This window comes from Acartia tonsa, chromosome 11 (assembly GCF_053477335.1).
Source record: "Acartia tonsa isolate MP-2025a chromosome 11, ASM5347733v1, whole genome shotgun sequence".
Lineage (NCBI taxonomy): Eukaryota > Metazoa > Arthropoda > Copepoda > Calanoida > Acartiidae > Acartia > Acartia tonsa.
Window position 1 is genome coordinate 29,637,646 of NC_137270.1, and position 25,723 is coordinate 29,663,368.

The window sequence follows — 25,723 nt, forward strand, 5'->3', positions numbered from 1 at the left end:
TTACTCCTTCCAAAGATTAAAATTATTGGTTGAAAAATTTCTCAGTTCCCTTTTCAATGACAATAAAACAACAAGGATGACAACATCCATAAAAGCGAAGCTCTGAAACGGAAGGACAAACGAACATTAACACTTGTAGAGTGCCATAACTGAATAATCAGAATATAAATGTATAAAATTAGAAACAAAATTTAAGCAAATTTGTTGAAAAACTGCGCTAATACAGGATAATGTTTAAGGACATACTTACATTATTAGGGCTTGAGTAAAAAGATGCTTTCCATATAATATTGTACTTTGTTGTCCTAAGAATCAGTTTTTCAAAAGTCGAATGATTCTATCATATAAAAACTTGTTGTTAAAAAAGTTAAAAATTAACATGTTTAAAATGGACGTACGGACATTCTGGTAACGATCATAGAGTTGCTACGCTTTCTAAATTGTACCTAACTATTACAGGAATTACCATGCAGAGTTTGAGATTGATAGGACAACATGACTAAATTAACGAAAAGAGCTAATTGACTGGCGGACGGACGAACTGACCGACCCTAATTATAGAAAAGCTTCGCTTTAAAAAAATATATTATTAGATTATTTCTAGACTTGTTGCAGGCCAATACAAAATTTGTAAAAAGGGGGGAGGGGGTATCAATGCAACTATCTCGTAATCAATGTGTAAATGGAACTTTTTTGGGAAGAAGGTGTCTTAACTTTTTTGCTTTTTATTTAAGATAGATAGTCGGTGTTTTTAGTAAGTAATAGATGTAAAATTGTCCATAGAATTTAGACATGCAATCGGTTATTTTGTAGACCTCTTATTTTTTAAGTAATTTGAGTTTTTTTTAAAATTTAGGTCGGTTTTAAGGTACTAAAACGGAACAAAAAAAGAGAAAAAAAATAGCCATAATGAACAAAAATAGTAAGATCTTTAATTTGACACCTTACTTTTTTAATTCTGTTGAGTAATTGTTGAAAAAAAATAAATTTTTTTAACCTCGGTGAACAAAAACTTTGAACTGATTTATAACCTAAAATAGGCATAAAAAATATGTATTTATATATACCTTTAGAATTAGAAAAATATTACAAATCCATTCTAAGCAAAATTAAAAAAAGTAATAAAAATAAAAAACTGTATTATATTTAAAATGGTCAAAAATATTACACATTATTCAGCTGTGAATTAATTTAGCCCAATCTCAATTTCTATTTTACATTTGTTTTGTTATGAAATTAATATTTAAAGAAATACTTTTTTATGATTTATTATCTTTATTATTTTTAAATAAAGTATTTGATTTTTGTTCTAAAAGATCATCAATAAGACATCTAAAATGAATGGCCCTCTTTAGATGAAAATGGAAGTTGAAAGCTAGAAAAAAAGTCTATATAAGTTACCTTTACATGGCAGAAAGAATTTGAGACATAGCTTAAGTAAGTGTGGCCAGTAATTTATAATATTTTGGCAATTTTCATATAATTTTATAAAAATACGGCTGGCCAATAATGAAAACAGCTTGCTAATACTGTTCCAATTTGGTTACACTTTTAATCGAAGGTTTATAAATGTCTTAGGGTTGGTTTTTTGGCTTTGTTCCTGACCTCCATCAGACTCTCCAAGAGGATAAGGATCAAACAACTAGTATTCTAATATTAAAGCTTCTAAAATCCTTATTTCTGAACCGATTAAAAAAAATAAAGGTCTAGCAGCACAGTTATGGGACCTGGAAAACAATTAAAGCAATCCTTATATGCATAGATGGAATCATTCAAAGATATTAAAAACCACATGAAGATTTAGGGTTTGCAGAGTTATACAATTTTTTTTTTTTATATCAAGGAAATTTCACAAGCCCTATCTACTCTTCATACTCTTGGCTGCTTCCAGCTGTTTTCAGCAGGTTCTAGCTGTTTAGCAGCAAGTACTAGAAATTTAAAAGTGGTTTTTGCTATCAGTTACCACAAATTAAACCAAAAATATGTTTTTAAAAAGTTGATGTAATTAATGATAAATTTACCCTGAAAATAGGCAAAAAAAGGCTAAACGGCTAAACAGCTGAGCTGCCAGCCTCCGGTCGATACTTTTCCAACTTTTTGTTAAAAAAAAAGAAAATAGGCCTACTAAGGATTACTCATGCAAAATTTCAGATCAAAATTCGAATTCTAAGTGACATTTACTCAATGATTACGAGATGGTTGCATTAAAAAAAAACACCTTTATGCTTCATTTTGTTATTTGTGAAAATTGTCTATAAAACTATATTTGTTTTTTTTTCATTTTTATTTGAGCCATTTTTAATACTGAAGAAATTACTTCAATTCGATGCCATACTGGAATAGATATTTATTGCATTGTATCATAGACAGCTTTCCGTGGATTTAAATGAAAAAATATAAGATAAAAACCAGTTTTGCTAGCCCCATGGAAAATTATCTGGAATATTATGATATACATGATTGGATGAGAACCGGTTCTTATCTTACTGATATTAATCGGTGTCAAAGCCATACTGGAAAAATATTTATTTTATAACCCTAGTAACATGAATCATTATGTGTCTGTACTGTCTCACTAACCGCTGAACTTATATGGTTCTCCTTTACAGTGTAGCTTCTCATAAGTCCTAGGACGGTTTATAGCTGTTTTGGGCAAAAGTACCTTTACCCTTCCAAGAGAAATATCCAAAAATATAAAGCGTCGCCTAGCAGATATATTACATGCCTCTAGGGGTGTAGCCGCTAGTATCCCTATAATCGATTAACAGAGTCTGTGTACTTTTGTCTGTCAAAGGACATCGCTAACCGATGAACTGATATGTTTCTCCTTTACAATGAAGTTTTTTCATAAATTCTTGGTATGTCTAAAACTATATTTGGGGAGGATACCAATACCCTACCAAGTAAAATTACCAATAGAAAAAAAACCTCCTCCCCCTTAAATGTCCTTAAAGTTACAACAAGGTGTTCAAGGCTGATATATTATCGACATGCATTTTTCCATGATATTCGAGAATCACTTCAAATACTTTGATTTGGGAATCACAAGGTATAAGAAAATGAATGATGAAAAATAAAAAAAAATAAATTATAAACAAACCAAGAATAAGCTACCTCCATCCCAGCATTCTCAAATTGTATCAAAATATTGGGGTAAGGTAGGGTTTCAGTACTCAACAAGATAAAATGAGTGAAAGTACCAATATTTTTTTTCTCGGCATTGCCTTCTTGGATTCTATGATTCTTTTTTTACTTTCGTTTAGCATTTTAAATCTTTAGGAGTAATAAGACAATGGACAATAAATTTCCTAATTATGACAAAAGAAATAAATCAAAATTATTGATAAAAAAGTTTGGACTTTGATAACGAGGGAGGGGACATTGCGTTGTTTATTACACTAATACCCAAAGTTTGATAACGTTTTCTTATTTGTTAGCTGAACAACTTTAGACTTTGAGAAATTAAATTAAATGTTGAAAGGATAGTTCATTAAGTATACCTAGTGTCAATCAACCACTAACTGTAATCTACAAACGGGCAATTTTGTGTAGAATCAAATGGATGAACATAAATTTATCGGCTATTGTCTTACCTATCCCTTTAGATCCCTGATAGTTAATCAAAATTCAATAACCCAAAGTTTTCAAGATTACCAATTGTTGATATACAACTGTAAAGACTAACAATGTCTCCTCACTCCCTGGGAATAATCGTATTTTACAGTTCAATGTTCCCTCCTCCCTGGGTATAGTAATTTAAAGGCCATTGTAAAATCCCTTTAGATTCCTAAAGAAAATGACATTATTAAAATCAGAGAAAAAAGACAACAATTTTTATGTAATATAATCATCCTATTTATCTGTTTTTTTTAACATCATCTAAATTTTCTATAATATTTTCAGGGAGGGAGGAGACATTTGACTGTAAATTATACTGGTACCCAAAGTTGTATCGCCACATTATCTTATTAATTGGCCCAAAACTTTACCTGAAATTTGATTGGTTGGTTTCATACCAAAAACAGATAAACAGATGGGGTAATTTAGTTGGTAGCAACTGTAATACTGTTACCCTAAGTTTTACAAACACTATTTCTCAAAAACTAAAAAATCATGATTGGTTGGTATAAACTACCACTTAGTTTTCCATGCACTGATGATCTAAATCTCTAGATGGAATAATTTTGTTTCTAACCATGGGGGATAATCAATTTAACCTCCATTGTCAAATCCCTGTATATTTTCTATCTAAAATAGTAAATAAAGTTGGTACAATATTTAGTAGCATCTAGCCCCCAGTGTATGTATATTTCAATTTTGTCGCTTCCGCCTTAACCTCAACAGAATCCTAGGCCAGCCAAGCAGAAACAGCTGCAAATACCTGGTGCCCCCCTCCCCTTCCCTCCCACCTATTACATTCCTGTCTTCCCTTTCCTATGTCAACTTGTATCTTTTCTCCAAAAATACTACACACACACACACAGAATTTATTTTAGTGCGAAAATATTACAAGATTATCGCTAAGTACCATAAACATTTCCGCGGGTAATTTAACCTTGTTAGATAGAGACCCTTTACAATCTAAGGTTTAAAAGTATTGTCTCCACTCTACTCATGCTCCTAAACTGCTGGACAATACTGCTGCCTCTATTTTGTGTTTGCCTTAGCCAAATATAACCATCTTTTGCCGCCGTCGCTGCATTCATCGCCTTTCTCCGCCGCTACTCCGCTATTCATCATGTACATCGCTATACACAACACCCCCAGCCTCCATTTAATTTCTGAACAAGGGAGAGGGGAGCATGTATTAAAAAGCGATGTACAGCGATGAATAGCGGAGTAGCGGCGGAGAAAGCCAATGAATGCGGCAACGGCGGCAAAAATAGAAGCTAAAAATCATTAAAGGAGCACAAATTAAGTGGCGGGAGGATTCACTTAAAGGAGGTCAAAAATTTCAAAAGGGCTTCGATCGCAATGCCACAAAAACAAAAAATGACTAAACTTGAACAGAGAATAATAATTTCAGGTTAGATTTTCAAAAATCCAAAGTTGATTTTCTTGTGGAGAGTCCTATTAAGTATGCCCAGAGGTGGGTTTTTGAACCAAGAATGCAGCATTTTTTAGACCTGTCGTCTTCGCAGTTATGGCTTAGTGGTTTAACGTCCGCTTATCTGTTGGGGAGGTTTTGGGTTCGAGGCCCTAGACTGCATCAATACTAAAGATGTAAAATTAGTACCTACTGCTGCTCTTTTAGACGTTAGAGATTTGGAGTAAGAGTAGGGGGGGGGAAGCCTTAGCCCTAAATCAGTTATTCATGGGTGGTCCTTGGCATGGTGCACTAGTGATCAAAAAACGATGTAAGGTCATAGGTTGATTGAAAAGTCCTTGTGTTCAACAACTAGGAGTCATCCTTGGATCCTAGGTTGCATTAAAAGCCCCTAGGATTTGATGTGGCTTCATTCATTGATGATACAGCGTCATGTTCATGCTTTGGTTGCATTAATTGTTGCAATAATACCGAGACCAAAAATCACGAAACCTTAACTCCACCCATGATGTTGAAGTGTAAATTACCCACAAGTCTTAATTAAAGTGCCAAGGAAATTGATGGGAAGGATGCAACTCAAATCCGCATCATACTAAAGATGTTACTAATGGTACCTAACTGCTTAATTCAGCACAGGACATAAAAAAGTAGAGTAGGGGGAATGCCTTGGCCCCAAACAGGCGCAACTCATTACCATGCACAGTTATGATCTCCAGACAAAGATCATGCAATCAAAGAGTTCGTTGTCTGTTATGTACTGTACCACAGGTATGAGGTGAAGGACCAAGAGTCTGGCCTTGTGTTGACTGTTAGTGTTCAGTCCAGGTGCAAACTCACCCACACGACATTAACATTAACATTAGACCTCTCGTTTACATTCAATCAATCATCATTATGAAAATGCCCTGTAGGACTTAAACAGAGTATACAACTTCAGCCAAATTATTTTAGCCATTTGTATAATGTCTAATAAAGCTAATATACTGCAAAAATGGATCTAAGATTAATTATTATTCTTCTATAAAAAGCCGTACCATCAAAAGTGAAATAATTAAATAAACTGCGAACCAAAAAAATAGGCAAATCTGAATTTGTAGAATAGCAGCTTTAATATTTATTCATTTAGGATGATTTTACTTTAAACTGTTTTTAACCTATTTTTGAATGGGGGGTCAAAAATATACTAGGACACCTATAGAATCAGACTGCAGAGCCCAAATTTGAATTAAGTCCCCAATCAACTTTTTTTGGGGGATTTAAAAATTAATTTTTAGTGTTGCTGTAATCATTTTGACCGAAGCAAAAGTTCTTTTTTTACTTCGGGTAATATTGTGGCTTACAGAACATTTTTATATAATTCACTTCATATTGATACAATAAAAAAAACATTACTCTGTTCATTGGAAATAATTTTTTTTTCCAAAACAATTAATTTCATTGAAAAATCTAACATTTACAATAAAACAAATAATTCTGAAATCTAACCAATAAGAGGTCTTGTTTTATTTCAATTCCTAACAATTCAAAAAAAGAGTGTTTTCACAAAGTGACTTATTTCCAATGTAGTTAAATAATTTTTATTTAATTAAAATGAAAAGAATGAAAACCATACACATAAAAGATACATTCTTTTTAAAATTATTTTAAAAAATAAGTTTGAATAATCTTATTTTATAACGCATTTGTATATGTGACAAAAATAAATTTGTTGTATTGCATAAACATTTGTTGTCATTTAACCCTCTACAGCCATTTTTTAGGTTTTTAAAATAAGTGAGAGAACACAAACATGTTAATGTTAATTTGTTGATATATTATAAAGAATTAACTTTTTTGTGAATTTTCATAGTAAAATCATAAGGCCTAATTTTACTCTATACCAGAATACAATATTTATGAAGCAAAACACTCTAAAAGCTACGAATTTTACCCAAATAAAAAAAAACCTTTTGCTTCGGTCAAAATGATCACGGCAACAGTAAAAATTAATATTTAAATCCCCCCAAAAAAGTTTATTGGGGATTTAATTCAAATTTAGGCTCTGCAGTCTGATTCTACTGGTGTCATAGTATATTTTTTATATACGTTTTAAAAATAGGTTAAAAACAGTTTAAATATAAAATGTAGATGCATCTTTTTGTTACAAGTTTTCACCGTTAATTTTTCATTAATCAGCACCAATGAAGCACAAGATCTCAAAAACAGCATTTTGGGTAAACACTGGTGAACCAAAAAGATAATAATCCAAAACAAATCAATGGAAAAACGATTTTTTTGCACTTTTCTCCTGTTTTAAAGATTGATTCTGATAAATTGACAATTTTATAAAGGATTTATGCATTAATTAGTATGAAATGTAGTATAAGGTAGAAATTAATGATTTTTTAAAATAAGTATATTAGAAAAAAAGAAATTCGACCCCTATCACTTTAGAGGACAGCTGCTGACCTCTAGTCTTATGGATGAAGCTAAATAAATGTTAAAGATAAAAATTACTCCCAAAAGTATACAAAAATGATTTTTAATGTGTTGATAAATCCATTTTAAAATCTTGATTTTGATGATGATGGCCTTTAAAATGCTCCTACGGGTAGTGATGGTGAGCCAAATGTTATCAAAGTGCATGACCATGATGACAACTTATATATTGAACTATGGTCCAATTTTTGTATTCATAGCAGCCTCCAGCCAAGCTGTATAAAAAAAGAAAAAAATTGCAATTTTAATTACTCCAATTCATAAGGTAAATACTGTCATTTTTAGAAGATGTTTATATTTCTTGTCTTGAGGCTCCATTGGAGATTTCTATGACTACAAAAAATGGTACATAGGTTGATAGACAAGTTGTTGTAATGGGCATGTACTTAGATAACATTTAGCTCACCATCATCACCAATAGGAGCATCTGAAAGGTCATCATCCTCAAAGTCAAGATTTTAAAATGTTAATTTTTATCTTTAACATGTATTAGGCTTCATCCATTAAACTAGAGGCCAGCACCTGACCTCTAAAGTGATGGGGGTCGAATTTCTTTTTTTTCTAATATTTCTTATTTAAAAATATCATTAATTTCTACCTTATACTATATTTCATAAAAATTAATGCATAAATCCCTTAAAAAATTGTTAATTTATCATATTCAATCTTTAAAAGAGGAGAAAAATCGTTTTTCCATTGATTTGTTTTGGATTTGCATATCTTTTTGGTTCACCAGTTTTTTAACCAAAATGCTGTTTTTGAGATCTTGTGCTTCATTGGTGCTGATTAAGCAAAAATTAATGGTGGAAACTTGTAACCAAAAGCTGCATCTACATTTTATATTTACAGTAAAATCATCCTAAATGAATATAAAAGCTGCTATTCTACAAATTCAGATTCGCCTATTTTTTTGGTTTGCAGTTTAGATAGTTGTATACTCTGTTTAAATCCTACAGGGCATTTTCATAATAATGATTGATTGAACGAAGACGACATGTTCAAAAAAATGTCGAAAAAACGCGGCATTCTTGGTTCAAAAACCCACCTCTGGTGTCACTTTTTTCCAGATCTCAGCCCGTAGAAGGGCTAGGGACATTTTATACAGCTTTGGCAATAGTATGCAGATTTAAGTCGAGCAAGCAACCCATAGTCTAAAGTGTATTTTAAGAGCCCTTAGCTACACCAAAGCCTCCAGCCAAGATTTCGTGGATTTCTCCCCGTAGAATAAAGCTATGATGCTAACTTAACAAAATATCAAAAGCATATTTAGTACGCAATATTTATTTGATAATGTTGTCTTGGATCTAAATCAATGGTTTTAAAGTTTGCAACAATTTGGCTGCCACACCCTCACTATGTTTTAGCCAGTGACAAAAAATCGTTTTTTACATTTTGGAAAATACACTTTTAAACAATTGTTTAGTAATATACACAAGTTTTTGGAAATAAAGTCGAAAAAATTGGAGCCCGATCTGTAAGGTTTAAAGTAAAATAAAAATTTAGGTCTTACATATCTATGATCTAAAGGGATAAGCCGGTAAATTAATGTACATCCCCAATGCTAATAAACAAAATTGCCCTTTCTATAAATTACAATTAGTTGTTGAAATGTTTGGACACTCAACTAATAAACCAACTAATCAAATTCAATAAAAGTCCCAAAAGTTGTTTTGCCTACAAATAAGAAAACACTATTATAAAACTTTGTGGACCAGTATAATAAACATTGTTTCCTCCCTTCCTGCTCAAAAATACACACAGAAAATAAGTAAGAAATTGACTAATCTGTATGTAAACATTGTATTAGAAATCTCAAAATATAAATTTCAGCGGCGGCAGTCGGCGGGAAAACGGCGGCAGATTTTCATGAAATTTTAGTTGGTCGTGTATTGTTGTTAGAATAGATTAAGTTTAAAATTTAAAGTATCTAAGTAAAAAATTGAGTCGGGGGGTACTCAAATTTTCAAAATTGAAAAAAAAAATTCTAAGAGGATAACGCATTTTTTTATTTCGAAACCATCATAGATCTTGAAATTTAGATTTTTATAAATAATAATTAAATAAAATATATATGAAATGTTGAGACTCAAAAGATTTTTAAGATCCATAATTCTAGGATAGCCAGCATTGCACTGTCATAAAATCCATGTTTTATTGGCAAAACTGGCAGTGGCAGTGGCATCGGCTGCACTAGATTATTTAAAGATCCAGCTCTGATCACAAACAGCTAGAGGGTATCCAGAGAGGCATTCATTGCCCGAGCCCAATATACAAATTACTGTTATCATGCTATTCCACATTGGATAGTTTGGGAATGGGTTCAAATCTCCACTTGTGTTAACACAATATGGCACTTTCTGTAAGATACTCCAGGCAGTCAGATTGGCTAGAGGAGCAAAGCTACTCTGTTTTGGGGCTGTTCCATTACAATTACAAAAAAAAATATTGAAAGAAGAGTGAAGTTTGTATTAGGATATTTAGTGTAATTTTACTTAAAATCTTAAAATGGCAATGTCTGGTAAGAAGGAACGGCTGGGATTTTGTTCTCAACTGATTCTAACTACCATTAGGTCCTATTTGAACGCACAATTGTCCGAATGTTTGGGAGTTTTTTTTAATCTAAAGTTCGGTTAAGGAGGGGTGTGTACTAAGTGCAGTCAATATTTTTTTCCCTTAGAATAATATTGCAGTTACTTTATAAAAGATAGCTAAATAATAATTCATAATTAAAAAAAATCATTTTATTTTATTAAATTGATAGGAATCGCACTTTCTTTTTAATCTTAAGAAAGAATAATACAACTTATAAAGGAAAGCATTTTACTTTTTGTCTGCTATGTTGGGAAACAATGGAATAAAAAATAAAATAACCAGGAATAAATGTATGAAGAAAAAAAAGGATTGAAATATATTTCTATAAAATTACAATATTTGAGAAAAGCTAATTCATACTACAAAATCACTAAAATTAAAAAAAATTAAAGATTTACTTAGTCTTTATTCCTGGATCACCCATAGACAATATTCAATGCTATTTTTAGCGATATTTTTTTTGTATTTAGTATCATTTTTATGAAAGTTGTTGAATATGAGAAAAAATGTAGAACACGTTTTTACCTACATTTATTTTTTTCATTTAAACATTTTTTTCTTTATTGGCGATAATGTCTGTTGAGACATAAAATTTATTTAAATACTTTATCCTGTTTTATGTCTTTAAACGTAGATTTGTTGCAGTTTTAAGTCATTTGTATTCTAATAAGACTTAAAGCTAATGTTTTTTTTTATTAAAACTTATTACAAAAATTATTAAAGGGGCGTCGTAGCTCAGTGGTAACGCACTGAGTTACGGTGATGAGAGTTCAAGTTTTAGTCCCCATGTGGCAACTCGAATTTCTCAGTTGAATATATTCACGCAACTTCCCCTGGTTGTGTAAGAAGGGGATTATTGAGTAAGTTTGGATACTTAATAGTCAAGTACATAATATCAGTACTACCCTTATCCCAAGCTCCTCGGCGGAGAGCGTCATTCATTACGGTGACTTAATTTGAGACACCTGCCATACTCGGCGAGGGTGAGGTAATAATGAGTAGCTCTCATGAGATAGCGGGTCAAGTCAAAATGTGCTTGAACGTGGAGCTTGATAGCTCTAGTGGCTATACAAAAGTGTCACAACCTACTCCATGACTACTTAGGTCCAAACCCTAAGAAACTATGGCTAATCAATCAATCAATCAAACAAAAATTATTAGTTTTAAAAATCCGATGTTTTTAGACGTTTCCTATGGAGAAAATACACTTTTCAGATAAAAGGCAATTAAAATCCTTATCTATATTATAAAAGGTTACAACTGAGCTTATATTCGAAAATTTTTATTGGTTTTGGTGAAAATTGACTGCACTTAGTGTGTACCTTAAACCGGAAATTGACTTTAACTCCTATATTTCATATTGGGATGTAGTAATATAGAATATTTTAGTATTTTGGTAAGATGAAATGTTTATGAAAATACCATAAGGGGAAAGGGGGGGGGGTGCTACCCCCCAGACTGTTAAGGGTTAAGAAAAATTGTTAGTTGGTTGTGTAATATCTTTTGATATGATTTCTGTCAATGTAGCTTAAAAACAAAGGAAGTTACATCTTCTGATATGTGCTTATTAGACTAGACTATCTTTACACCCCCCCTTGACGCCCCTTGTGCTATCATAAGTATTTTCACCATTTTTTAAAAAGATATTATGTATACCTACTTATTGCTATTTAAATAAAATTACAAACATAGAGTAGCTTTAGTGCTAACAATTAAAAAGTCTGTTTGCTATCTGTCTGTATTTGAAACTGTCTTCTAATCCAGCTTTCTGTCTGAATTTAAAACTGTCTGCTAGTCCAACTATCTGTCTGTGTATATCAAACTGTCTTCTAGTCTAGTTGTTTTCTGTTTATCTGTCTGATAGTTCAGCAATTTGTCTATCTTTTAAACTGTGCTAGTTTAGCTATTTGTCTGTCTGTTTAACCGTCTGCAAGTCCAGCTGTCGGTAGTGTTTTACTATAGGTTAGGCTAGGTTATATTGGGTACTAATTTAATTTACAGTAGTGTGAGTGCGATAAACCAAACTTAATAATATATTAAATACATCAAAAATAAAATTTATTTCTAATAATTTATTGTTAATATTATTCCAATACATTAAAACAACAAATCATAACATAAGTAAAATTTTTAAGTAGAAAAGCAACATTTTACCAAAAAAAGTTAATCATCTTCAAAGTAAAGCAAAAATCAAAATATGTAACTAGAATTAAAGCTGAATCTTACTTCAACTTTAAATATTTATAAAATAAATAAAACATGATAAACGTCAATAATACATAATAATTATATAAATGGTCAAAAATGCTTTAAAAATAAGTTCAAATTCACAGTAGATGTTAATATGCTAAAAAGCGTATATTTTTATAATTAATATAGTAAAGGAGATTGTTAGTACCCTTTCACGCAAACAAGCTAGAGCTTACAAACTTTGTATGTGGACCATCTTTGGATATTGCAATTACAATCATTGATTTTTAAATTTAACCGAACAACAAAAATTATTATTTATCAAAAAATTACACTGCCCACCTGCTTTTTTGCAGAAGCCACAACATGTTAAAAAAAAAACCCTATGACAAATTGAAAAGCTCTAGCTTGTATACGGGCTCCAGAGCTCATTGTTTGCGTGAAAGTGCTCAAATTTCACAACCTCCCCGTTAAGATAGCTAAAATTACACATTATTAAAAGCATCAAAAGTTACATTCTAGACTTAAATATCAAATGCTTTGTCTTTCACAAATGTTAATAAGGCTCATAACTAAACAATACAACCTAAAATTTGCTTTAAAAATTTAAATGACTGTAAATTTTCTTTATAAATTACTTTTATGATATTTTAACTAGTTTTAGGATAATTATTAGTTCTGGCACAGTTTACATGATGTTCCAGGGATCAATTATCTCCAAAATCTACAAGTCCTCACATCGTTATAAGAAGGCCAATAAATAATATGAAACAGTCAAGATCTAATGATGCGACGGGAAAAACTTCACTGAAAAAAACACACGCATAAAATAAGTTTTTTTTGCACATTTATGTCCGCTGCGTGATGGCTGTGCATCATTGAGTAATGACTATTTTACATTGTTTTGTTGATTAAAATTTCATACTATCATAATATATGATTATGTATTCCACCGCGCAGCTTAGTCGCAAGCAGCCTTTAAACTTCATCGATTTTTGGTGATGATAATCGATCCAAGAAACAATTTAAACGTAAACCATTTCTTGGAAAGTAAAAAGAACATGATAAACTTTTGCATTAAATAAAATTCGATTAATTGTTCGTTGTTAATATTCCTAAAACAGCTATTGATTTTTAAAAAGTTAATGCTATTAATAGCCTAAATATCTAAAACTTAGAATTAAGTGTTTTCTTTAAGGATGAAAGTCATAATTGGATTTAAGTAGATTGAAGTGAGTGTATAAATTTTTATTTGAAAGCTTTCAAAAAAATAATAAAATACTTATGAGGGTTTATAATACAAAACAAATCATTATTTTTGGACAGTTGTTTAGTAGAATTTTATGTTGAAAACATGTAATTTTTGTTTTGTATTAATAGACTTTTGGAGTTTCTAAAAAAATAATTTAGTGCTTAAATCACCAATACATCAATCCGATAATTTTCTATTTTTTATTTCTTCTATCTTGTATACCTACTTATTATTAATGGGGTGGTATATTCTTTTCTTTAATTTATATAGCGCTTACGATCCATAGACCTTAATTAAAAAATTTACAGTTAGGAGGTTGAATCCATTTTTTAGAAGCAGAAATATAATCTATGATTTCGGTTTTGACCATCTAAAAAACGTTATGCATGATTCAATTTTCCCCTCTCTTGGTAATGATATCATCAAGGCCGATATGATTTTGGTAATCTACAATTCCAATTTTGCCTCTCTGGTGATGAAATCATAGATTACCCTTTCTGAAGGGACAAAATTGTAATCATAGATTATACTTATTTCTGCTTTTATAAATATGAAAATCAAAAACCTCCTAACTGATTTAAATATTATTTTTATAAAAATTGACAATAAACACCTTTTTTTTCATTTGTAATCCATTAAGTGAGCCAACAATATACAATATACGGCTATTGTATCTGTTCAAAGGGGAAATAGTTGATTTGTTCTATCTGCGGTAAATTAAAAAGTCAAATAAATTCATTCTTAAAAAAGCAATACCTATAATTTAAAAAAATCCAAAAGTTGAAAATTCCTAAAATTAACTTACTTATTATAAGGCTCACCGCCGTTTTGTGACCATTCTTTCTCAAATTCTGTGGCCAGGATTTCGGCGCCACGTTTCCTAGTGAGCCCTGTCTCCTCTAAGCTCAGCTCACACATTTGCATATCATCCTGAACAAAAGGGTGCGTAGTGGCTTATTGGTAACGCAACTAGTTATGTTGGTTAGGGTTTTAATGTGATAACTCTTTAATAATAAACATTATCTAAATTGTTCTTATATATTAAAACATAAGAAAAATAAACAGTTAAATTTTTTAGTAACAAGGGCCCTAAAACAATGGTTGTTAAATAAAAGGGCGAAGGAAGCAAAACATGACTTAGACTAAATTTATGAGGAAACTTTGTGTATTATAATTTTGGAGTACAATAATTTATCGTCCATTTCCCCATCCATTAAGATTGATGTGTATCTGATAGGATAAGTACTATATCAATAAAGTTATCCCATTTACAGTAACATGATGTTTATCTGTAATCTCTATGTATCTATGACTATCGATAAAAATCTTGTATTGCAATACAAATTTGCTACCTTTCCAGCGACCAGGAGGACAGGAGCCCTGCCAGGATGGAGCTCCATCTGCCGACAAATCCAGTCTCCATCAAAATGTGCAAACCACCAACCCTAAAATTAATAAATTTACTTCCTATATAAATCACGTTATTATGATTATGTTTTATATATAGAGTTTTTTATGATATTGCTATCTATCGTATATCTATCTTATCATACCTCACACATCTGATACCTTATTCTGTGGGACCGTAGCCCCATCTGGCGAATCATCTTGTTGTTGGCGAATGAAAGGAATTCTAAAGAATCGTTGGGTGCCGACGGGAGCAGCCGTTTTGCGGCTGGCAGTACTCATGGTTGGGCGGCTTGCCTCCTAGATAAAAATTACATTAATATGCTAACATGTTCACTGTTCAGACAAGGGGAAAGGACAGAGGTAGTAGCCTAAATTTTCGAAGTAATAAAGGACAAACAAAATCCTTAACAAAGTTGAAAGTTAAACTGTGAAATTTGAAACATAGATAAATGAAATATCTATACAAACAAGAATATTATATAAGACTCAAGGGCCGAATGCTTGGCTAATTGAAAGTGATTGCGACACACCCCCTAGCTTAAGGTACAAATGTGTTTCTCTATACTTTGGGCGTTGGTTCATTTAAGGGGGAATAGTCACTGTAATGGTTTAAGGCATACACAGACTTGCATGATATTCTAAACAACTATTAATCCGTGCTATTCCAAAAACCACGGAGGGGGGGGGGGGGGTTACCCTGGACACTTAATAAGATCTTTCCATCTCTATTTAGTAATAATGTTTCTTTTGTGATAGTAAAACCTATTTTCTTCTAGGCCTACAAAGTGAGATACCTTCCAGAGTTACACAAGAGTGAAAAAAAACTGTGACTAGTGTATAGAAGTTGAAAACTCTGGCCTATAATTCTGGTATCTTCCTAAACAGGTGAGAGTGCTACTTAAAATGAAAATAATCATCCTTGTCGTTAATAAGAAACTAAGATTTTTTTACAATATATACATAGTTTATTTACATATAGGTAAAAGATTAAATGGATATTATAGTTACATACATTAGATACATAAATAGATTGATAGTGTTTTTTTTATTTTGGTAAAAGGCATATAAACGTTAAATAAATATTATAAGGGGGGGGTTTTTAATGCAACCATCTCGTAATCAATGTATAAATGGCACTTAGAATTCGAATTTTGATCTGAAATTTTGCATGAGTAATCCTTGGTAGGTCTATTTTCCCTAAATCGAACAAAAAGTTGGAAAAGTAACGGCTGGCAGCTGGCGGCTCAGCCGTTTAGCCGTTTTTTGCCTATTTTCAGGGCAAATTCATCATTAATTACGTAGGAATCAACTTTTAAAAACATATTTTTGGTTTAATTCACGTTAAATGATAACAATAACCATTTTTGAAATTTCCAGTACCAGCTGCTAAACGGCTAGAACCGGCTGAAAACGGCTGGAAGCCGCCAAGAGTATGAAGAGTAGATAGGGCATGTGACATGTCTAGGGGTAGGTTTTTATGGTTGCTGAGCTCAAAAATGCTACCAAAAATAGTGGCGGCCCATCCATATGGCAGCTGGGTAACAGCTGCAGCTCAGCTGGGAGCGGCCAAGAGTAGAATCAGTAGATAGGGCTTGTGATGTGTCAAGAGGTAGGTTTTTATGGGTGCTGAGCTCAATTCTACTACAAAAAAATAGAAGCAGCCTATCCATATGGCAGCTGGGTAACGGCTGCAGCTCAGCTGGGAGTGGCCAATAGTATAATGAGTAGGTTTAGCTTGTGACATGTCTAGGGGTAGGTTTTTAGGGGTGCTGAGCTCAAAAATACTGCCAAAAATAGTGGCCGCCCATCCATATGGCAGCTGGGTAACGGCCGCAGCTCACCTTTAAACGGCCAAGAGTAGAATGAGTAGATAGGGCTTGTGACGTGTCTAGGGGTAGGTTTTTATGGATGCTGAGCTCAATACTACTACCAAAAATAGAAGCAGCCCATCCATATGGGAGCTGGGTAACGGCCGCAGCTCACCTTAGAGCGGCCAAGAGTATGAAGAGTAGATAGGGCTTCTGACATGTTTAGGGGTAGGCTTGTGACATGTCTATTGCCTAGGGGTAGGTTTTTATGGGTGCTGAGCTCAAAAATGCTACCAAAATTAGTGGTGGCCCATCCATTTGGCAGCTGGGTAAGAGCTGCAGCTCAGCTGGGAACGGCCAAGAGTAAATTGAGTAGATAGGGCTTGTGACGTGTCTAGGGGTAGGTTTTTATGGGTACTGAGCTTAATACTACTACCAAAAATAGAAGCTGCCCATCCATATAGCAGCTGGGTAACGGCCGTAGCTCACCTAAGAGCGGCCAGGAGTATGAAGAGTAGATAGGGCTTGTGACATGTTTAGGGGTAGGGTTTTATGGTTGCTGAGCTCAAAAATGCTACCAAAAATAGTGGCAGCCCATCCCTATGGCAGCTGGGTAACAGCTGCAGCTCAGCTGGGAGCGGCCAAGAGTAGAATCAGTAGATAGGTCTTGTGCCGTGTCTAGGGGTAGGTTTTTATGTGTGCTGAGCTAAATACTACTACAAAAATTATTGGCAGCCCATCCATATGGCAGCTGGGTAACGGCTGCAGCTCAGCTGAGAGCGGCCAGGAGTATAATGAGTAGATAGGGCTTGTGACGTGTCTAGGGGTAGGTTTTTAGGGGTGCTGAGCCCAAAAATACTATCAAAAATAGGGGCGGCCCATCCACATGGCAGCTGGGTAACAGCTACAGCTCAGCTAGACACGTCACAAGCCCTTTTTACTCATTATACTCTTGGCCGCTGCCAGCTGAGATGCAGCTGTTACCCAGCTGCCATATGGATAGGCCACCACTATTTTTGGTAGTATTTTTGAGCTCAGCACCCCTAAAAACCTACCCCTAGACACCTCACAAGCCCTATGTACTCATTCTACTCTTGGCCGCTCCCAGCTGAGCTGTAGCTGTTACCCAGCTGCCATGTGGATTGGTCGCCACTATTTTTGGTAGCAGTTTTGAGCTCAGCAACCATAAAAACCTACCCCTAAACATGTCACAAGCCCTATCTACTCATTCTACTCTTGGCCACTCCAAGGTGAGCTGCGGCCATTACCCAGCTGCCATATGGATGGGCGGCCACTTTTTTTGGTAGTATTTTTGAGCTCAGCACCCATAAAAACCTACCCCTAGACACGTCACAAGCCCCATCTACTCATTCTACTCTTAGCCGCTCCCAGCTAAGCAGCGGCCGTTACCCAGCTGCCATATGGATGAGCTGCCACTATTTTTTGTAGTATTATTGAGCTCAGCACCCATAAAAACCTACCCCAAGACACGTCACAAGCCCAATCTACTTATTCTACTCTTGGCCGCTCCCAGCTGAGCTGCAGCTGTTACCCAGCTGCCATATGGATGGGCTGCCACTATTTTTGGTAGCATTTTTGAGCTCAGCAACCATAAAAACTTACCCCTAGACATGTCACATGCCCTATCTACTCATCATACTCTTGGCGGCTCTCAGCCGTTTTCAGCCGGTTCTAGCTGTTTAGCAGCTTGCACTAGAAATTTTAAAAATAATTATTGCTATCATTTAACATAAATTAAACCAAAAATATGTTTTTAAAAGTTGATTCCTACGTAATTAATGATGAATTTGCCCTGAAAATAGGCAAAAAACGGCTAAACGGCTGAACCGCCAGCTGCCAGCCGTTACTTTTCCAACTTTTTGTTCGATTTAGGGAAAATAGACCTACCAAGGATTACTCATGCAAAATTTCAGATCAAAATTCGAATTCTAAGTGCCATTTATACATTGATTACGAGATGGTTGCATTAAAAACCCCCCCCTTATATATACATGGAAAAAAAAAAAACATACATAGATTTATAGTGGGTTTTTATTTTTATAAAATGAATAGAGACATTCTGTACATGAGTCTAGCATAAATCTTTGGATCTTAGGATCCGATTTTGATAAAGTTATTAGATATCTGAAATAAGGTCTAAAACCTGTAAATTTATTCTGGGTTTCAACTATTTCCTGGACCTTTATCAATCTTTTTGCAAAGAAAGTTTTCCTGCTTGCCTTAGGCCTAATTGTTGACTTAAATAAAATAATAAAATCTACTGTTACCAATAGATTAGTTAGGTTCGAGTCTATAAAGCAATTACCCTCACTAGAGTGAGCCAAATCCTGGGGAGGGATAATTTCATTAGGTAGTTCTAAAAAGGCTGCCAGTTCGGCATCGGTCCAATCTAAAATACCTTCCATTTTTTTATATATATATTTTTGCCTAGATTATATGTTGAGAGGAGACTGAGATGTGAATCTCGTTAGTGTTCAAATAGAACTGCTTTACTCAAGGTGAGGTTTCCTTTATATAGTAAAATTTTAAGGCCTAAAAAGAGAAGTGGGTAAAGGAGGGGGGTTGTGTATTTTTATTAGAAATGAAAATTCCAGTTTTTCCTAACTAAGTACTTTACATAATACTAGAATTCAATTCTTCCAATTAGGGTTACAAAAGGGAAGTGAGAGAAGGTTAGAGATATCTTTTATATTGATGAATCATAAAAGTTGAATAAACTATTTAAATAAAAGACATATCTAGATTTCCCTTGTTTAACCAAAAAGGGGGGCGTGGGGAATGTCAATCTACTTAAATAACAAAATAAATCTTATTCTGAATTTTCAAATAAACAAATTTTTAGATAAGTGGATTTTACTTTTATCATTGCACCATCTTGTGCAAATAAACGTATACTGTTTTTTTATATAAAAAAATTATGATTTATGGATCATATCATAATCAAAAGAACCTATTCTAATCAAGCGCAAATTAATCGGAATCCAAATAACTTCTAACAGTTAAACGAAACATAAAAGATTATTCATTGTTACATTCAAATTCTATATTTCTGTTAACAATTAAATCAAAGCAAACTCATTTAATTAACTGTTTTCATAATATTATTTATACTAAATCTAAATCCGTAGTTAGAATGAATAGATTTAGGAAATCTCATCAATAATATTTTCATGAAAATGCATCTATATCTAATCAAAAAGAGATTTACATAAATAAATAAATATGCATTTGAAAAACAACATATACTTTTTATAAAATGTTATTGACAGGATTGAACTAAACCATGAATATAAAAAAGGTTAAAGCCCAAAGGGGGTAAAAAAGAATAATCATTAAAAGTGTCAGCACTGGGATTAGGGAATAGATGTTGTACATGTTCAAGAGAACTTTAGGATATATAGCCGTTGGCAGCTTTGAAAGTTTAAATCCACTGCCGTTTCTACATATTCTACATATTGTACACGGAAATTCTTTGCATTTTGTGTTTATTTTAAAAAAATGCCTTATCCTTTCATTGTTTAATTTTTACATTTTTATTCATGAAGCAGATTCTTTTCAAAATCACTTAAATCTTCTAAATACTCTTACATAGACAAACTACGTGTTTACAAAATAACATTAAAAGGGGGGAGGCGGATGTGCCGATTTTTGAAACCAAAAGTAAAACGTGCATGATCTCAGCCCATAAAAGAGTTACAGCTTTAAAATTCTGCACAGCAGTTGCTTTTGTGGAGAACAATATGGAACTGTGAAGAAAACCGTCATTTCCAGCCGAATTGTTTTTGCTTTTTTTAGCCAAATTAGACAGTTTTCAATCATCTGAGATAAACTTTTTTTCTAATAAAAATTTCCCTTATATTTTCACATGACACTTGTAATATTTCAAAAAATTAAATATTATAAAAAAGTGTAAAATCTTACAAGTGTCAAGTGAAAATATAAGGGAAATTTTTATATAAAAAAAAGTTTATCTAAGATGATTGAAAATTGTCTATTATGGCGAGAAAAGACAAAAAAAATTCGGCGGGAGCGGCGGTTCTGCCGCCGTTTCTTCACAGTTCCATATTGTTCTCCACAAAAGCAACTGCTGTGCCGAATTATAGAGCTGTAACTCTTTTATGGGCTGAGATCATGCACGTTTTACTTTTGGTTTCAAAAAGTGGCACATCCGCCTCCCCCCTTTTAATGTATACAATAAATATCCCTGGGTAATAAAGGCAATCGTGATTAATAAAAGGGAACCAAAAGTTTTGTACATTAAGAAAATTCCTTGAAATATAATGTCAATTTAAAAAAAGCAATAGTACAACAATAGGAGAAAAAGAAAACATTGCTATTCATAAGCCACTCATACATTTTCTAAGAAATGTAAGTTTATAATGGTGAAAAAAACTTAAGTGACAGCCGGGAAGTAAGGGACTATACTGTAAAATAAACTTTTCCACCAATTATCTTACTCTTTAGAATGGGTAATATTGTCAATCGTAATTTGAATAGAACACAAGGAGCTTTAAGTAACCCCAATGATGATCAACAAAACTACTCCTTTTGTCGATTGAAATATTCAGTTGACAAGTTTGGACTCTGCTAATTAAAATTCAGTAAAAGTTCCCAATGTTCGATAAGTACATTAATTACATTTCTCGTATCCATTCGAATCCGGTGGATAGGAACCGGTTCTCATCCATACGAAAAAACTATGTCTAGCATCGTATTATATCCAGTTTTCTGCGAATATAGAAATGTACAATCATAAGATTAAAACCAGTTTTTTTAGCCCGTGCCTTCGGCATCTCGGGGCTAAAAAAACTAGTTTTAATTTTATAATTGTACATTCTATATCCGCGGAAAGCCGTTTATAATACGATGAAAGAAATAACTATTACATTGTTTTATACCTGAATATCCCTGAGTAAGATCCTAAGAGTGAATGAATTTAAGTTTTTGTTTCAATAACTTAATAGTAATCGTATCTTTATAACTCAAATCTGTAATAGAAGTAGTAATTGTTTTCCCTCCAAGTGGCAAGCTAGCACAGAACCCTATCCCACCTAATATTTAAAATATGTAGATAGAAAATAAGGTGAGTGGGTAGTTTTTTGTCAATCCTACCCTGAGGTGGGCCCTATAGTGGACAGCTGCCGACATCCTGTTTTTTTAGATTTAATGTCTTTTAATAAGTTTTAAAGTTTCAATGAGATTTTTAATATGCTAAAAATAGTTTTATTTATTTCAAAACTACCAATTTCAATACATGAACAATAACATGAAAGAACATGAAAGAACATGAAAGATAGGAAATTACATAAGTGAAGGAAAAAAAACAAAAAACACATACCTGCTATGTTTTCAAAGTAAAGTTTTATCAAAGACTTCACCCCCTCATGTATTAAAATTGAAAAGAGAATTTTTATTAAAGTGGTGTACCCCAATTTTCTAACAATCAAAGGTATAATAATACTTTCAAAGTATTTAAAGCAATGAATGAGAAAACGTGTTAATAAAAGTTTTAGTATTATTATAATCAACAGTCTTATGTCAACAGCTATTTGCCTGTTTTTTCCTTATCTTAAACTACTGAAAAAAAGTATTTAAAGTCCCTACTGTGGGGCACTAGCCCTGTGGGTTTTTATGATACGTATTACCTGACATTAACGTAGAGACCATGTATATCATTTATAGAAAATTCTTTTAGTGGCCAACTTTCATTTGGAGGGAAATCGGCATAATTAAAATCTACCTTAAGAATAGAGGAAGGTGCCCTCATATTTTCATCAAAAGTTGAATCCTTCCTCTTATTTCTTGCTTTCCAAGCGTGATAAACCTAAACAAACAAGTTTAGCTTTTATGAAAACAGACCCGTTTGGATACAAAGTATCCTTCCATGAACGGACATAAAACCTTAAACGTCTAGAATAGTTATTTAATTCTCGCATCGTATTATAAACAGCTTTCCGCGGAAATAACATGTACAATTTGTAGCCCTGAGATGCCTAAGGCACGGGCTAAAACACTGGTTTTAATCTTATATTTGTACATTTTTTAACCGCGGAAAACTGTTTATAATACGATGCGAGAAATAACAATTCTGATATATATTTTCTAAAAAAAAATTAAAATACAAGGCAAAGCAAAAATTTGTTTACTTTACACAGACACTTATTTAGCACAGATATTTTCAACTAACTACTGAAAGAAAGATTAAAAATTACTTAATAGTGCCAAAAATAGCCAAGTTACGCCAAATTTTATTGAAATAGACAAACATACATCCCACTACTTTTCCAGATAAGACATCTAATAACTAAATGACCGGTTTTTAAAATGGTCTAGTCCTCCCTGTAATGAAGTTGTAACCCTATTTTTTGTATGTGTGATCTTTATATACATGTATAATGGTGTTTGTTGCGGTAAATTAGTTCAAAGAACATTTTCCGACATTCAGCAGGCTATGAAAGAAAATATTCAAAATGAAAAATTCAGACCCTTATGTATTTTAGGTGAAATTTGGTTAAGCCGAAAAATCATAGATTTTGATGTCGTGATACATACTTTTCGGGCTCAAACGACTTGGTATGAGAGCTAGGAAGTCGGGTAAGGTGTCTATGGAAGCAGAATTTTATGCTGAAGATAAAACTCGACACAACCACTATGTTTAATTCAATTTTACTATGTGCTTTTTCGACTTAAATAAAATTTACTTTAAAAAATAAGGGTCTGAATTTTTTCATTTTGAATTTCTTCTTTTATAGCCTGCTGAATGTCGGAAAATGTTCTTTTATCTAATTTACCGCAACAAACACCATTATACATGTATATAAAGATCACACATACAAAAAAAAATAGGGTTATAACTTCATTACAGGGGGGGGGGGGATAGACCATTTTAATGACCGGTCATTTTTAGTAACGTATACTGTAGAACCACAAAAATAATTATTTTCTTATACGTTTAGCGGAAAAACTATTTGCAGAACAATGGGCTATACAAATAAGGAAAGATTGTAACTGGTAAAAGTAAAAACTATAAGCAAAAATATTGTTCAATATGAAAAAAAATCCGTGAAAATAAAGTTGATTTATGTATAAAAATTTAAGACACAGAAGACGCATAAAGACACAAACAACGAGAGTGAAAAAAAGAAAAACAATAAATAGTTTGTTTTAAAATTGATTATACATAAATAATAATATATCCACCTTCAGACGTCTGTGAAATTCTTCCTTGCAAGCCTGAAAATACAACTAATTTTAATAAAACGAAAAATCTTCTCAAAATATAATTATAACAAATTTAATCATAGTCATTAATCATATTTTTGTAATATTAATCTTGCTGGAATGTACAGTATGTATAAAAAAGGCATATTGAAATATATACATTATAGTTATATTAATTTCTCTACAACTAGCCTTTACTTGCCGTTTATTATTGACCAACTTTCTTATTCATTTTTTTAACCCTTAACAGTCGGGCCCCTTGCCGCACCTAACGGTCGGGGAGGGAATCGTTCAACGCAACCCCCCCTCCTCCCCTATCATCTCAGCTCCTGTTTTGTTTTGTGCAAGTTCCCTGTTTCATAATGAATTTCCGACTTCCAGTTAGTCAAACACAAATTTCGTTTCCTTCACACTTTTTTTAACAAACTTTGTTTAATTGCAGCTAATCATTAATTAGATTTTCCATTAGGACTTCAAAACTGATTTATATCCGCTGGATTAGAACCGGTTCTGGGAAATACTAAAAACTCATGTATAGCTCATGTATAACTCATGTAAGACAATTTTCCACGAATATCAAAATAAAAATCATCAAATCAATACTTGTTTTAATTTATTTTAACATTCGGGGAAAGGTGTCTATAATACGATGCAAAAAATAACTAATATATCACTCTAAAATAATTTAAAAGTAGGTCTCTCTCTCTCTCTGTACGCTAACTAATATAACGATCCATATATGTATAATATTTCATATCGAAATTCAAATTCTAATTGCCATTTATACATTGATTATGAGATGGTTGCATTACCCCCCCCCCCCCCCCCCCCCACCCACCCCCCTTATTAAGTGCTGTAGGGGGGTGGCGAGGGGTGTCCATATTCTCTATCAAAAATAAATTAGGAAGGCCTGCTTTCCCCTTTTTGACCCCAAGAGATTAGTTTAAATTGTGTTTGTCGCACTTTAAAAATTCTACTGTTTGTCGCGAAATTGAAAATTCCAGCGTTTGTCGTAGTCAAGGGTTTGTCGGAGCTATTGTTTGTCTGTCTAGTGTTTGACGCATCTACTGTTTGTCTGTCTAGCGTTTGTCACATCTACTTATTAACTAACGTATCTAGGGTTTGACGTAGTACCTAATATTGTTAAATGTTGCTGCGCTTCTAAAGGCTAAAATTATCCATATATTATTTAGTAATTAGTGTCCATTACAGTAATATTCTCTTGCTGCACACTTTTCCAAGAAAAATATAATAAACTTTCCTATTAGAGTCAATTAATAGGATCATGTCAGATTTACAACACAAGATGAGAATGGAAAGTAAAGCTCAACAAATATTGAGTGACGGTGTTTTTGATAGGTATTCAATATGAATGAGACGTCCCAACAAAAAATCTATCCCCTAATTATCAAAAACAAAAAAAAACCTTTGTAGATTCAAATTACTACTGAAAAAGTTTTAGACACTGGCCAAAACTCTTGATCCAAATTAACCCCCCCCCCCTTCCCCTCCCAAAAAAATAAAATAATCGCTAACAGAACGAAATTTATACTTAGTGGAGTAGTCTTATTACCAGTCCACTTTCTTTCTAAACTTGATCCTCTTATTCCCTACCTATCCTTTTCTAGGTAAACAATAAATAAATATCTCATATTCTCATTCATTTTTCTCATATACAGGGAAGAATATTCCAATTGTGTAATC

The 25,723-nt window shown here is 32.9% G+C and overlaps 1 protein-coding gene across 4 annotated transcripts in view; it reads right to left on the bottom strand.

The window, feature by feature from the left end:
* Nucleotides 1–12,174: 12,174 nt before the first annotated feature.
* Nucleotides 12,175–25,723, bottom strand: part of jar (Myosin heavy chain 95F jaguar) — a 53,039-nt gene continuing 39,490 nt past the window's right edge. Inside the window, exons 37-43 of one of the 4 annotated variants that reach the window (XR_013884158.1) lie at nucleotides 23,999–24,031; nucleotides 22,539–22,622; nucleotides 15,129–15,266; nucleotides 14,912–15,004; nucleotides 14,365–14,489; nucleotides 13,590–13,847; nucleotides 12,175–12,786 (exon numbers count right to left, since the gene is read on the bottom strand). Coding sequence is in view for 3 of the 4 variants with exons in the window: in XM_080177326.1 (XP_080033452.1) it covers nucleotides 13,042–13,114; nucleotides 14,365–14,489; nucleotides 14,912–15,004; nucleotides 15,129–15,266; nucleotides 22,539–22,622; nucleotides 23,999–24,031 (546 nt within the window). In the remaining variant the exon portion in view is untranslated. Of the gene's footprint in view, nucleotides 13,115–13,589; nucleotides 13,848–14,364; nucleotides 14,490–14,911; nucleotides 15,005–15,128; nucleotides 15,267–22,538; nucleotides 22,623–23,998; nucleotides 24,032–25,723 lie in introns of all 4 variants that reach the window. The other 3 variants (XM_080177329.1, XM_080177327.1, XM_080177326.1) reach the window with 3 other exon arrangements.